The sequence below is a fragment of the Brachionichthys hirsutus genome, chromosome 1 (genome assembly GCF_040956055.1).
Source record: "Brachionichthys hirsutus isolate HB-005 chromosome 1, CSIRO-AGI_Bhir_v1, whole genome shotgun sequence".
NCBI classification, from domain to species: domain Eukaryota; kingdom Metazoa; phylum Chordata; class Actinopteri; order Lophiiformes; family Brachionichthyidae; genus Brachionichthys; species Brachionichthys hirsutus.
In genome coordinates, this window is record NC_090897.1 from 8,812,006 (window position 1) to 8,825,331 (window position 13,326).

General features: G+C 45.4%; 1 protein-coding gene across 1 annotated transcript; it reads left to right on the forward strand.

The window, feature by feature from the left end:
* The first annotated feature begins 369 nt into the window (after nucleotides 1-369).
* onecut1 (one cut homeobox 1) lies at nucleotides 370-4,982 on the forward strand. The gene is made up of 2 exons (XM_068739973.1): nucleotides 370-1,414; nucleotides 4,693-4,982. The coding sequence occupies exons 1-2, from the start codon at nucleotides 370-372 to the stop codon at nucleotides 4,980-4,982; spliced, it is 1,335 nt and encodes a 444-aa protein (XP_068596074.1).
* The last annotated feature ends 8,344 nt before the right edge of the window (nucleotides 4,983-13,326 follow it).

Sequence of the window (13,326 nt, forward strand, 5' to 3'; positions counted from 1 at the left end):
TGCTGCGGTGGAAGAGGGGCTGGACACACACAGCGAGAGAGATGGCGCGGCACCCGACCGGAGCGCAAGGACAGCTGGCTGGCGGTGGGGGGGCTTGAATCATAAAGAGAAGAAGAAGAAAACATTTAAAATCGACATAAAAAACAATTCTGAAAACAAAGGACTCGAAAAAAGGACTTTCCATTCTGCAACGCGCCAGAGGGAGGAGGAGGAGAATATTAGAATATTAGGACCAGATAGGAGGAGAGAGCAGAGGAGGCTGCTGCAAGAGAGACGGCAACAAAAGAAAGCTGAACTTGAACCTGGACTTCATGGACCTGAACCCGCGTCGGTCGCTCAGATAGATGGTTCCGCAGCGCGGCCCGGATCATGAACGCGCTGTCGATGGAGAATATTGGCGACCTGCACGGAGTGAGCCACGAGTCCATGAGCGCGCACGGTGAGCTGCTGAGTGGCCACAGTCCACATTCCCGGCCGAACCCGCGGGGCCTGGGCCATCGGGCCATGGGCATGGCGACCCTGCTGGACAACGGAGACTACCATCCGGGACACCTGCATCCGGCCATCGGTATGTGTGAAGCCCCCCCCGGCATGAGCGCAAGCAGCACTTACACCACGCTGACCCCCCTGCAGCCCTTACCTCCCATCTCCACCGTGTCCGACAAGTTCCCCACGCATCATCATCATCATCACCACCACCATCATCCCCACCATCCTCATCCTCACCCTCATCCCCAAAGAATCCCCGGGAGCGTCAGCGGCAGCTTCACGTTAATGCGAGAGGACCGGAGTCTGGCGCCGATGAACAGTCTGTATCCGGCTTATCATCACAAGGACCCCTGCATGGGACAGAGCCTCTCCCCGCTGTCCGGGTCCGGTCTGGCCAGCATACACACAAGCCAAGCCGGGATCCCCCCGTACGCGCACCCCGGCGCTGCCATCCCCGGAGAGAAGATGCTCACCCCGAGCGGATTTGAGGCTCACCACCCGGCGATGCTCGGCAGACACGCGGAGCAGCACATGAGCTCCTCGGCCGGCATGGTGCAAATGAACGGCCTCCACCATCACCCGCACGCTCACCTGGGCGCGCAGGGGCACGGCCAGGGGCTGGGGAGCAGTCGGGATCAGACCTCCGGGCCCGGGCAGCAGGGGGGCGGCGTTTCTGGAGGCCAGATGGAGGAGGTGAACACCAAAGAGGTGGCGCAGAGGATCACCACGGAGTTGAAGCGCTACAGCATCCCTCAGGCCATCTTTGCCCAGCGGGTTCTCTGCAGGTCCCAGGGGACCCTTTCGGACCTGCTGAGGAACCCCAAACCCTGGTCCAAGCTGAAGTCGGGAAGAGAGACCTTCCGCCGAATGTGGAAGTGGCTGCAGGAGCCTGAGTTCCAACGCATGAGCGCGCTCAGGCTCGCAGGTGAGCGAAGCCTCGGTAAATCCCTTTTTCTTGTCTTCTAAATGTTTTGTTGTGGAAGAAAAAAAACAAATGCAGAATTATTAGCCCTGAATGATACCATATTTAACAATTTACTTCAAGTTTCAAGTAAAGCATTTAAAACAAATGTTCTTTCTAGAATGTTTGTTGTTGGTCAATATAAATGATGACACGTCATAAACAAAAGTGCTGATGAGCCTGTTTCCCTTTTTTTAACCTGATGCTTCTACTGTAATTGATAGATTTATGCTTGAATAGCAGCGGAGTTGTTAAATTCCTCGTTAATATGATGCGCGTGCGTTAAACGTGCACGTGGCCTCCTTCAAGATCCGAACACAGGTTTTAGGGTGAAACAAGTGCTCATGTTATTTCACCTCAAATTATCGACCCCTGAGCTGCGTAAGCTGATCCCTCGCCCAGAAATCGTTAAGGATGTGTTTCTGGTGTAGAAGCAGCCGATGAGGCTTTTTGGTCTTGTCTTTGTGTGCAGCGAGAGAAAAGCGTGCGTGCGAGCAGGTGTTCTGATGTCCTGCGCTTAAATGGCAAAAAGTAGAAGCCATGCATTATTTGTTTCTGTCTCTCTAGCAAATCTACAGCTAAACTATTCATTTGAGAAGAATAGAACAGAAGAGAGCTTGGGTGCGTGTTTTCACATATAACACTGGATCCACTAATTAACTGATAGACCTCTAATTAGTCCCTGAGGTGCGCAAGAGTCCATTATAGGGAGTCCAATGAGGCCTAAATCGCGCACACGCGTGGACTGTCGCCGAGTGGATTTGTAACGTTTTCTGAACTGATTTTGAGCATTTTGACTTTTTTAAAAAAAGAAGAAGCTGCTGCTTCCCTGAAGTGGAAAGTGCGTTTGGAGTGAATGTTTGCGACATGAGAGTCATCTTAAAATAGTTTTTTATTTTTTTATTTTCCCAGTTTTTCAAAGGCCTTTCTCACTTATGTTCAGTTTTTTTTTTTTTATCTTGACAAATTGCATGTTTAAGAAGCATAATTATTTTACAAGTAAAATAACTGAGTAGTTGTCTTTGTTTTGTTTTTTAACACAATTTGAAGCGAAAATCTTTACATTTTAAAGCTACATTATTTTGGTGCGATCACCCTCAAGGCGCTTTTATTGATTGACTCATTCCCAGCTGAAGGAGGCAGGCTACGTGATCGTGTCCTGTGGTAGATGTGATATTCTTATTGATTTTAGCCTTCTCAAATTAATATTTGGATTTGGGCTTTTCTCCTTTTCGCACGTAATCAATTACCCATCTAAATGTATGAATAGAATAGAATAGAATTTGATGGCGCAGAAATAACGAGTTAAGAATCTAAAGGCCGTTTTATCTGGAGACAACCTTAAATGTTGGTGTTTTTTCTGTGTCTACGCACGCTCACCTCCAACATACGCTACTCGGATCCACGCTGTCGGTCGTCAGTGGGTCGCGTTTTTCAGCGGAATATTTGCAGACTGTTAACACAGAGGTCTGTTTGTTGTCCTCCTGTTCTCTCTGTGAGATCATGAGACGCGGGACTCTCGTTCCACCGCGTCAGAGCCCACTGTGTGCAATCTGTTCGAGAGTGTGGAGTTATCTGCGTGTTTGTAATGATTAGCCGGGGGCAGCAGCGTGTGTGCTTGTGCGTGTGCGTGTGCGTGTGCGTGTGCGTGTGATAATGAGGCTGTTGTTACGTCGCCCTGGTCCTGGGAACGCTGCTCTTCGCCATGCCGGGGCCGGACCGCTGCGTGGCGGCTCCTGCTGTCTGCGTGGCCTTCACTTCTGCTGATTTATAGCAGCCTTTCCACGAGGAGCTCCGACTCTCTGTTAATATTTACCAGCCGCTGGAGACAGCGGGCTGCGGGCTGCGCTCATGCGCACAGGTCGCTGCTCACTCTGCCTGACGGGACTGGGCGGTGACAAAATGGGATTGACTCTTTTTGACATTTTGATTTGATACTTCTGTTTATTGAATCTTCACCCAATTAAACTTGTTTTTCTGCATTAAATATGGATCATAAGACACCAATTTGAAACCAATACCACATTGACGAGTATAAGCCCAATTAGCCACTTTGAAGACTGTTGATTAAACACAAATTGATTGTATTGGGTTTTTTCTAAAAAATGAATGATGATTTCTTTTGCCAATTTTCTCCACATTTTGTTGCATATTATGAATCTCTTTAGTTCACTTAATTTATATTCTTACATTACTGTGTTCTTAATCGTTTTATTCACTCAGTGCATTTTGCAAAATTCCTATTTAGGAATTGCTCTGTGGTTAGAAAACGCTGTCCGTTCATTTCCCCAGTGGCTCCGTGCTGGGGCTTTTCCCCTTTAGCCCACGCCTGCCCCCTCCTGGTCAGCGATTTTGATAGCAGCGTCAGAGTTTAGAAAAAATAAATGAAACAAATATCAATAAGATCACGTGAGGAGATGTTTCACATGTCGCCAAATGGATGTTGAAGTTCGTCTCTTCAATATGCGATGATTTGTAGTTGTTTTTCCAGGGTTGTATACGGCCTGCGTGGGGCGCTGTTTTCAGCACCACGGACAGCGCTCATTGTCCCCCCACTGATTGGTTTCCAGTCTGTCTGTTCAAAACCAGTCCGGATGCAGTCCCTGCTCTGGTCCGCGGACCAGCAGAGGAGAGCACAAGAGTTCAACTTTCAGCAATATTCCCAGTTAAATACTACTGCGACCTAGTTTGGTTATTTTGTAATCTATTTAAATATAATAAGACTTAAAACTGAGGGGAGTTGACCTGGGCTTCAGGGCAGTTCATTCAAATGTGGTCGGACTTATGGAATACATAACAATAGTTTTTTTTTTTAATTCACTAGTTACAAAACAAAATGACTACTAGAAAGTACCTGTGGTGGTATAAAACATCGCGTTTAGTGGTAATATTCCAGGCCCATATCGAAATTTAATTTGGTATTATATTGTTAGATAATAATTAAAAAGTGAATTATGTAATTATGTTTTACAGATGATATTGATACAATTGTCATATTTATAACATTAATCGAATTGTGGTGCTTTCAAAAGTAAAAACCATCAGCTATAAAGATTAATTTCAGAGACATTTCTTGTAAAAATGAAGCAAACCTCTGGATGTTAAACTGATCCATGATTTCTTTCTGTTAGACAGAAGATTCTAAAACTAGTTGCCTGCCATCATTTCTGTTTTTACCCATTGCATGCCTGCTTTCACAACAACACTCTTTTTTTTTTTTGTCTCTCCTGAACTCTCCACAGCATGTAAGCGTAAGGAACAAGACCATGGCCGAAGCGAGCGGGGAAACATGTCCAAGAAGCCCAGGCTGGTGTTCACAGATGTGCAGCGGCGGACGCTTCATGCCATTTTCAAGGAGAACAAACGTCCATCCAAAGAGCTGCAGGTCACCATCGCCCAGCAGCTGGGCCTCGAGCTGACCACTGTCAGCAACTTCTTTATGAACGCACGCCGCCGTAGCCTCGATAAGTGGGTGGACGACGGCTCCGGTCACTCAGTTCACTCTGGCCCCAGCGCCTGCACCAAAGCCTGAGGACAGACTGATAGGACCAACTCATGGACTGACTCAACCTCGGTGGAAAAGCTTTAAAACTTAAGAGAAACAAAGAGACACTTAAAAAGACCTTTAAGCAACATTTTGCCCTTAAACCTGTACTATATTGATATTTATAGTATCCAAAGATGAAAAAACAACCAAAGACTTCTTGTTTGACCTGCTTTGAAATGTTTGTTTCAGCAAAACATTTTTATGTGTAACATACTGCAAAAAGACGACAAGTTTTAACTCTGTCTCTCTTTCTCTCTCTCACTCTCTCTCTCTCTCTCTCTCACACATACACACACACACATACACACACACGCTTACTGTCCCTGGTTTATAGCTTTACTGCACCCCCCCCACACCTCCCTGCCCAGTCCAACATTCACCATCCGTATCCTTAATCTGATTGGTTGGTTTTAATGATGGATCCCTATTCCCTAAATGGAGGTTTAATCAGACTATTGGCAGTCTAATCTTCAAATGTCCACACCCTTAAAAACAGCCAGAATGTGGAGCTCCAGTGGGATGAGCCAATCAAATCCATAGAGAGAAAATCCTGCAGGAGTCAACTGGATTGCTGAGCGACCTTGTTTGGATCAGTGGCAGCAGACTGTCTGTCTCTCCAGCTGTCTGTCTTTCTATCAAACATTCCAGGCAGACAGAGAAAGGCCCAGAACTAAAATCCTGACTGCTAAACCAAACCACAAACCCAACCCACGTGATAGTGCTTTCTTCCAACATGCTGAAACATTGACTTATTGAAAATCCTAAAGCCGTCTACACCCTGAAGCCTCTCATTAAAAAAACATACCATTTAAAAGAAACTGCTTTGAAGTCTACCAAAGAATATATTTAGTATTTGATCATCTCAAGTCTGTTCTCACCTCATTTCCTTCGTTATTTCCTAAGACTGTGGGCTCGGATCCACAAAGAAGGGAATGTTGCTGCTTATGGCCCACACAGGGCATATATGACACAACCCTGACAATTACGTTTGCTATGTTGATGCCTTCTCGAATCAAACTCAATAGTTCAGCTACATGGCAACAAATGGTTTCTGTGAATATTCCTGTGATGGAACACAGGAATATCCGTTGCTGTATGCATGCTTTGATTGTGTGTTCAAATACCAGCACCTAGCTAACAGCTGTCAGAGATGCTCTGGTGCTCTGTGTGCTGTTGACATTGTGAGGGAGACGGCTTCTGGTGTTTTAGATTTCTGAGGACAAACTGTCACCCCTCTGATAATAACAATCCAATCCTCATCATTAGAGACGTTGGGTCGAGGGAACAATGTCAATGATTGAATCACTTTGAGGCACTTACATAGCAATGTCAGCTCATCACCTGAAATTCAAGAGCGCCCATCCTGCCTTTTGCCAATCCCTCCCTCCCATCCTCGTAAGCTTTGCATTTCAGCACAAGGAGGAAAGCACTGCACAGGATGGTGTAACATTTACTATACTGAGCTGGCTCCCGCCATCCACCTTCCTCGTGGTTAGGGTTAGCAGCTTTACGTTTAATAGAACAAGTGCTGAAGGACAAGCGATAAAGAGCTTCTTCTTCATCTAGGAAAGAAACAACCAAAAAAAAAAGACAACAAGAAACAAAAATGTGCGGCGTCCTGCTGATGTTTTATAGTGTGAACCAAAGATGCTACCTCACTCAAGTTCCATATGTGATTTCTATCACTTTGATGATACCAAAGATAACCAAAGATTTTTCTCATTGCACGGCCTCTCTGAGTGGAGTTGAAGGCTGTCGTTTGTGTCCCCTTTCCCATTCCCTCTCTCTCTCTCTGTGTTCCCTTCTACCACCTTCTCCCCCTTCACCTGCACTCAACCCACGCTCCCCTGCTATGCGTGCTCTTGCTTCATCTGTTCTCTGATTACAGCTCCATAGCTCGTCATGCTGATATAGCTATAGGCAGATATGCTGATCTCGCTATAGATACACACAAGTGGCCATGCAGGTGCCTGAGGGGTGCAGGAAACTGGCCAGCAACATGATATTTGTGCTTGTGAACAATGATAGAGGGGAAATTTCAACATATATTGGCAGAGAAGTCTGATAGCATAAAGCAAAATGTCACATTGCTACAAATGGGATATTTTTCTAATTCACCTCAATATAATTGATGTGATTTCTGAAGTACCCTCTCCCCTGCCTCCTTGTGTGTGTCTATAAATGACATAGATCCAACAGGGCCGACATCTTGACATGACATAGACAAGCTGACATAGCCATGGGCAGAAGTGTTGACTCAACTATAGGCAGACATGTTCCTGAAAGTAGCAGAAAAGCAGAAAACAGACATGTTGCAATCTTTCTAAAACACCCAGGACGAGTGCCTTGCTTGAACCAAAGTGTTAAACCGCTGTTGACCTCTCACCTTTGACTCTGTGAATACCTCAGCCTGTAGAAGGGCCACTACTGGAGAAAAAAGGAAAAGGTTTTTCTTATTAATCACACCGTGGTGCTTTCGCCGGCGCAACCATGCAATGAAAACATACCAAAGGAATTTGTGTTGTCCCGTTCTACAGATTAAGCCAAAGGTCTTTTTTTTCCCTCCCTTGCCCCCTTTTTACCCCTCCATTCTTCCTTTCCCCAACTTTCCTTGTCTCTCTGCTGCGTGTAGGAAGGTCCAGTACTATGGCCGTGCATGTCTTTACCAATGTCTCTGAATACCTCATAGTACTATTTCCTTTGAGTTCTGCATTGAGACGTCTATCTGTGAGTAAGGCAGAACTCCACTTGTGTGGTTACTGTTTTTGTTACTTCAAAAACAGCTGTATGATTTTCTGTTTCGGACTTGTTGGTTGTTTTTTGCTCTGTTTCAGTCATGGAAGACAAGTTTCAGGGTTGATGTATGAAACTTAGGGGATGGAGGGAGAAACTTATTTTTTATCAGATATTGGGTTATGCCAAGATCTTGATGGCAAACTATTGCTTTTACAGGGTAAAACCAACTGCTGTGATGTTGTGTTCCTATTTTCCATTTTCTCTACTTCTGTGTTGTGATCTTAATTTAATTGCATTTTTGTAATGGTTACCCACATCTTTAATTTATGCATTTGTAGAAACTCTAGATTTGTATATAGTAGCTTTTGAAGAAAAACACACAAAAAAAAAACTAAAGACAGTCTTATGTTACAGCCTTTTTTCCACGCTTAGATATAACAAAGGAGTAGTCTGTATTCTTCTTCAGCTAAATCCTTGCCGGCATTTCAGTGTGTGTTTTAAACACTGCCAGGAACCCAGACAGCTGATTTGCCAACGCAGACAAAGTCATACAGGAGCTACTTTGTTAAGCAGCTGGCAGAAGCAGTGTGTACATGTGAGTGTTTTTTTCTATTCGCTTTTTTTAAAAAAAACAGTTATTTTATGGGTATTACTGCACATCCAAAGATTTTTAAAACAAACCAAAAATGGGGGAAAAAAATATGTATAATGTTGAAAAGCACTGGCATTTGTGAGGTAGACCTGTTGAGTTTTGATTTGCCATTCGCACGGGTATAGAATGTAGAAGGCGTAGGGCTATGTAGACAAGCTTACTCTACCATGTTGGGAATCTCCTGTTCAATGTACAATCTGAAGCATTTGAATTGAGGGCTGCAAGTCCCGCTCACTTTGCTGTCTCATATACAGAGTGAGATGGAGTGTAGGCTGGGCAGCCGGTCTGCCAGGGGCTGTGCCGCGGAGCTGGGTCTGTTTTTATTGCCGTAGCACCGCCGCCTCGCTCCATCTAGTATCTGTTCTTTTGGTACGTACTCGTGTAATGACCATGAGCAAAGTCTAATAAAACTGCAAAGAACCTTACCAAAGAATCAGTGAGTGTCTGTGGGAGCAATCACCTGGACTGCTCCTTTCTTTTCCTGTGCATGAGAATGTACGTTCGTGTGTGTGTGTTACTTCATCTTTACTTCATTATTACTTACCTTTACTCGATTTTCCTGCTTTTTGGAGGCTCTGCAGTTAGTATTGATTCCTCTCTGTCATGCAGATAGCGCAGTGCCTCCAAGGACTGAAAGTCACCGCCAAATTGTCCACAACAGATCGCATCAGCACATTATGCAGTCAGAATGTCACAGAATGAAGAGATTTTTATCCCAGGCTATAAAGGCCAGATTTGAAGAATGGACAGATGACACACCGTCAGATTCATTTTCTTCACATTGCTATTTTGTCCCTAAGGAGTTCCCATATGAGGAGTAGCTTGGCTACAAGTCTCAACAATAAAGCAGCGCCAAAGACAATCATCTAGAAGAATCTAGATCTCTTACACTGGGGAACGATTTTCACGCTCACAGCTATTCATATACAAATATGATTGAAGGGTTTTCATAAACAAACATATTTGTTCTCACACATATAGATCACAGTTGTAGTTCATCCAGCACTTGTATTTCAAAAATCTAAATCTCTTTGCTTTGTCCGCCCTGGTGTGTGTGTGTGTGTGTGTTTGTGCGTGTGCCATGAGGTAATGCTGTTGCGTTTATGCTCAGAGGTCTTATGACTTGATTTGTCAATGATTTGTCCAAGGCTTTTGCTACTGCTTTCTCAGTGCCGTGCAATATCGTCTGTTGTCATTGCTAAGCAAATGAAAAAAAGAAGAAGAAAATTGAGAAGCAAGTGATGAGGTCATCCAGCTTTTTTTTCAGTGTTGAAATGTTTCAGCATTTTTCTGTAGTCACAAAAGTGGAAAATAAAAGGTTGGTATTTCCACCTTCTGAATCCAGATTCTTCTAATCATTTTATTTTTGGTGTTTGTGTTATGTATTTTTTGGTCTCAAATACGTGAGTTGAATCAATAACGTTGATTCAACTCACAGAGTTGGAGTTGGAGTTCCTTAAATTATTTAGCAGAATTTGAATCCAAAATGTAAATATGGCATATGAAATAACCTATAAATATATATCAGAATTGATATATTGATATGCATTACCCTCCTGTTGTCCTCAACACATTTTATCCCTGGGGTCAGTCTGACCTCAGGGGTATTTGACTCGAGAAAATGATTTACAGAGTTTTTGTGTCAGGCATTTTGTTTATTTGTTGAATACATAAATAACCCCTTCATAATGAAACAATGACTTGTCTTCTAGCTCCACCGTCAGGCCAAACTTTAGAATTGGTGAATTATTAAAATTAATTTACCTTGAAAAAAAAAAAAAAAAGCATTACGTATGTCTTGCTTCAAAAGGAAATCATTCATCGTTGTGACTCAAATTGGGCCTCAGGCCATTTGGGACAAATATTAGAAGCATGTCTAAAATTACTGCTTTACTAATACCAGAAGAACAATGTCAGTTACTTTAGTTAAACTATGTTCACATTCAGCTTATGCAGGCACAGCAACTGTCTTTCAGGTCTTCTGAAATATGTTGTTTCTTTAGAACAAGATTAATAAACAGATTTAAAATTTTATATTTTTCATTTCTATCACCCTGCCACCAGATGGAGGTATGATATCGATTCTCTTTCAAAAAGACACGCACACACACACACGCACACACACACACATTTAATCTAATCTATTTTAAGATAGACTACAATAAACAAATAGTTCCTTCGCATTGCTTTGTGCGTTATGAATAGTTCTACATTTACTCTGAGCATGGCACAACCTAAGATCCGATAGTCTTACTTGAAACCAAAGTTTGCATTGAATTGGGAAATCTCGCATTACCTTCAAGGAGCTCTATAACAGCATGCTGGGAGTGGGAACCCACTACAGGCTGGCATTGTGCGCCATGGATGGCTTCTTGGTGAGTAAATTAATTCAAGTTAGTCCCCAAATACTTTAGTTAGTCCCCGTCTTTACAGCATCGCCACTGCAGTCAGTGGGCAAAGTTGGTTAACATACAGCTTCAGATCTTTCTAACGGGCCCCTGATTGTCTCTGTGTCCAAAGAACGCATGTTAATGACCCCGTGCGTAAAGTGTGAAGTGTCCCAGCCAGGCCTGTTTATACCGGAGCGGACAGGCGGTGCCAGAATGTACATCTTCGCGCGTCTCCAACGCTTTCTGTGAAGTTTCTCTTTTTCCGGGCTGAGTCATCCTTTGTTTTAATTTTCTAATCGCGCAGACGGGGGAACCTCCGGGTTCATTTAAATATGATTTGCGTATTTAAATGAGGTCGTAGACAGGGCGGGGTTTATACTCCGACACGTGCGCTCAGTTCGGCGTTGATCGGGATGCACAAAGGAAATGTCCTCGGATCCATGCAGCTGGATTTGTTTCAGTTGGAAATCCACGGAAGTCTTCGTACATCATGAGTCCCCAGGTGCCCACGTGAGCTTGTGCCGAACCCGCTGGCCAATCAGCGCACGGAGAGCCCCCCCCCCCTTTTGTTGTTGCTTTTCTTTCCAAAGCTGCCTTTGACGCTCTCAAATGTCACCGACATTAAAGGACTGTACGAGAACAAGTTCAGGTGGAGCAAACGGGCTTCCATATTCATGCAAGTCTGGGAGAGAAGCGAGGGAAGTGACGACCGGGGGGGGGGGCTGTTGTTGGGACACGTGACTGGAGCTGCGCTGATCTGTTTTGACAAGCAGGGGGGGGGCGGCAGACTGTCAGCATCACGGCCGGAGCGCTGACTGGAGTGACTGCGCCTTTGAGCAAACCTTCCTCTGAATAACGTTCGCAGCGACCTGCTCTTGGGGTTTAGGAGCGGACTTTGCTGTCGGCGGTGGAGACGCCGCTGTTATCGGCGGTGGAGCAATTTGTGTTAAAAAAAAAAAAACTGACTAAAAAAAGTTTGGATGAAGCGCGTAAAGGAAGCCCGTGCAGGTGGCGTCGCTGGCTTTACGCAGTACCGAGTGGACGCGTAGGAACTGGACCGTGTCCGGAGAGTGATTGATAAATGGATCCACCGGAGATCGTTCCCGTAGCTGCGCGTTAGCTACCTGTGCTACCGGGGGGGGGGGGGGAGATAAAGTTTAGTTGGTTGCTACCGACCGAGCTAACGCTGCGGAGTTAGCAGCTCCCTTTCCGGCAGTGTCCTTGTGAGGAGCCGACGTTACAGGACAGGGAGGGGGGGCATCGAACAGAACAGAACAGAACCGAACCGAACCGGACCGGACCGGACCGGAATGCATCGCGACGTAACTATGGTCCAGGGAGCGGAACGTGAGACCGGCTGTGACGCCCCGCCAGCTTGCGAGATAAATTAATTCCACTGGTGATCAGCCTGGTTGCTAAGCTAGCTAGCTAGCTAGCAGAGTTAACGCTGTTTGTGGTGGAGCTCGAGCTATCAGCCCGTCTGTCAGTCAAGCTGCTCGTCGATGGGAGCGTACAGTAGCATGCTAACAAAGCAGCGCTTTGTTGTTGGGTAGGGGGGGTGCGGGGGGGGGGGGCAGCTGGCACCGACGGACGGGCTTCACCGGATAATATCACCGCTTAGCTTGACACACAGAAGGGTTCGCGCTGCGGACCACAGCAGGCGAACCCGATGACACTGGACGACATGAAGACCGAGCGAGGTACGTGCACAAACACGCGGAAAGAAGTTCAGTCCGTGGGCATAGCCGGGACGCGTTCTAGCGCTCTGCGTGGCCCATTCTGCTCGCGGAATTATGCAGCAGCTGGTCGCTGCGGGTCAACGGAGCCCGGGTCGGGTCACCGAGGACACGCGCTGTGCGCTTGTTTTGGGTTTGGGTCCCTCTGAAGGGACGTCTCGTGTCAGAGGCTGCTGCTTTTCACTGTCTCTTAGTGAAAACCATCCGTCCCTGTCGTAGAGGAAAGCCGGCTCCTGCCTTCATGCTGTGCGACCTGTTTACATGTCACATGCAGCTGCAGCAGGAGGTAAACCTGGGAGGGGGACCCCCTTGTTAGTTTCATTGTGATTATGATAATTGTATTTATGTGCAAGTGGTCTTGCATTACCTTAATCCCTGTCCTGGAAGCAATAATTTTAGGGGTTGTGTGGAACCCCATGATTGTTTAACACAAATAATCCACGTTGTCATCGATTGCTCGGTGGTTGTTTGCCATCCAGGGTAACTGGTGGCAACAGTTGGAAAGCAGTGAAGGAAGGACCAGTGTTCCCAGTCACGATGAGATTAGCTGGTCAATAGGTGATAGTCGGTGTGCTTGCATCGGTTCTACCAGGGGTCGGCAACCTTTACGACTCAAAGAGCCATTTGGACCCATTTTCCACAGAAAAGAAAACACTGAGAGCCACAAAATCCTTTTGACATTTAAAATGAAGACAACACTGCATCTGTTCATCATCGTTTTTTACCTTTATATATGTATAAACAAACTATAGTGTGTTGCATTTATGAATCAATGAACTGTTACAGAGAAGCCGAATTACATTTCTGCACGCAAC

Bases quoted from the DNA above. Each gene is read 5' to 3' on its own strand.
- onecut1 (XM_068739973.1), top strand. From the start codon at position 370: ATGAACGCGCTGTCGATGGAGAATATTGGCGACCTGCACGGAGTGAGC. The intron at 1,415-4,692 runs GTGAGCGAAGCC...AACTCTCCACAG, and splicing joins GAGCGCGCTCAGGCTCGCAG to CATGTAAGCGTAAGGAACAA.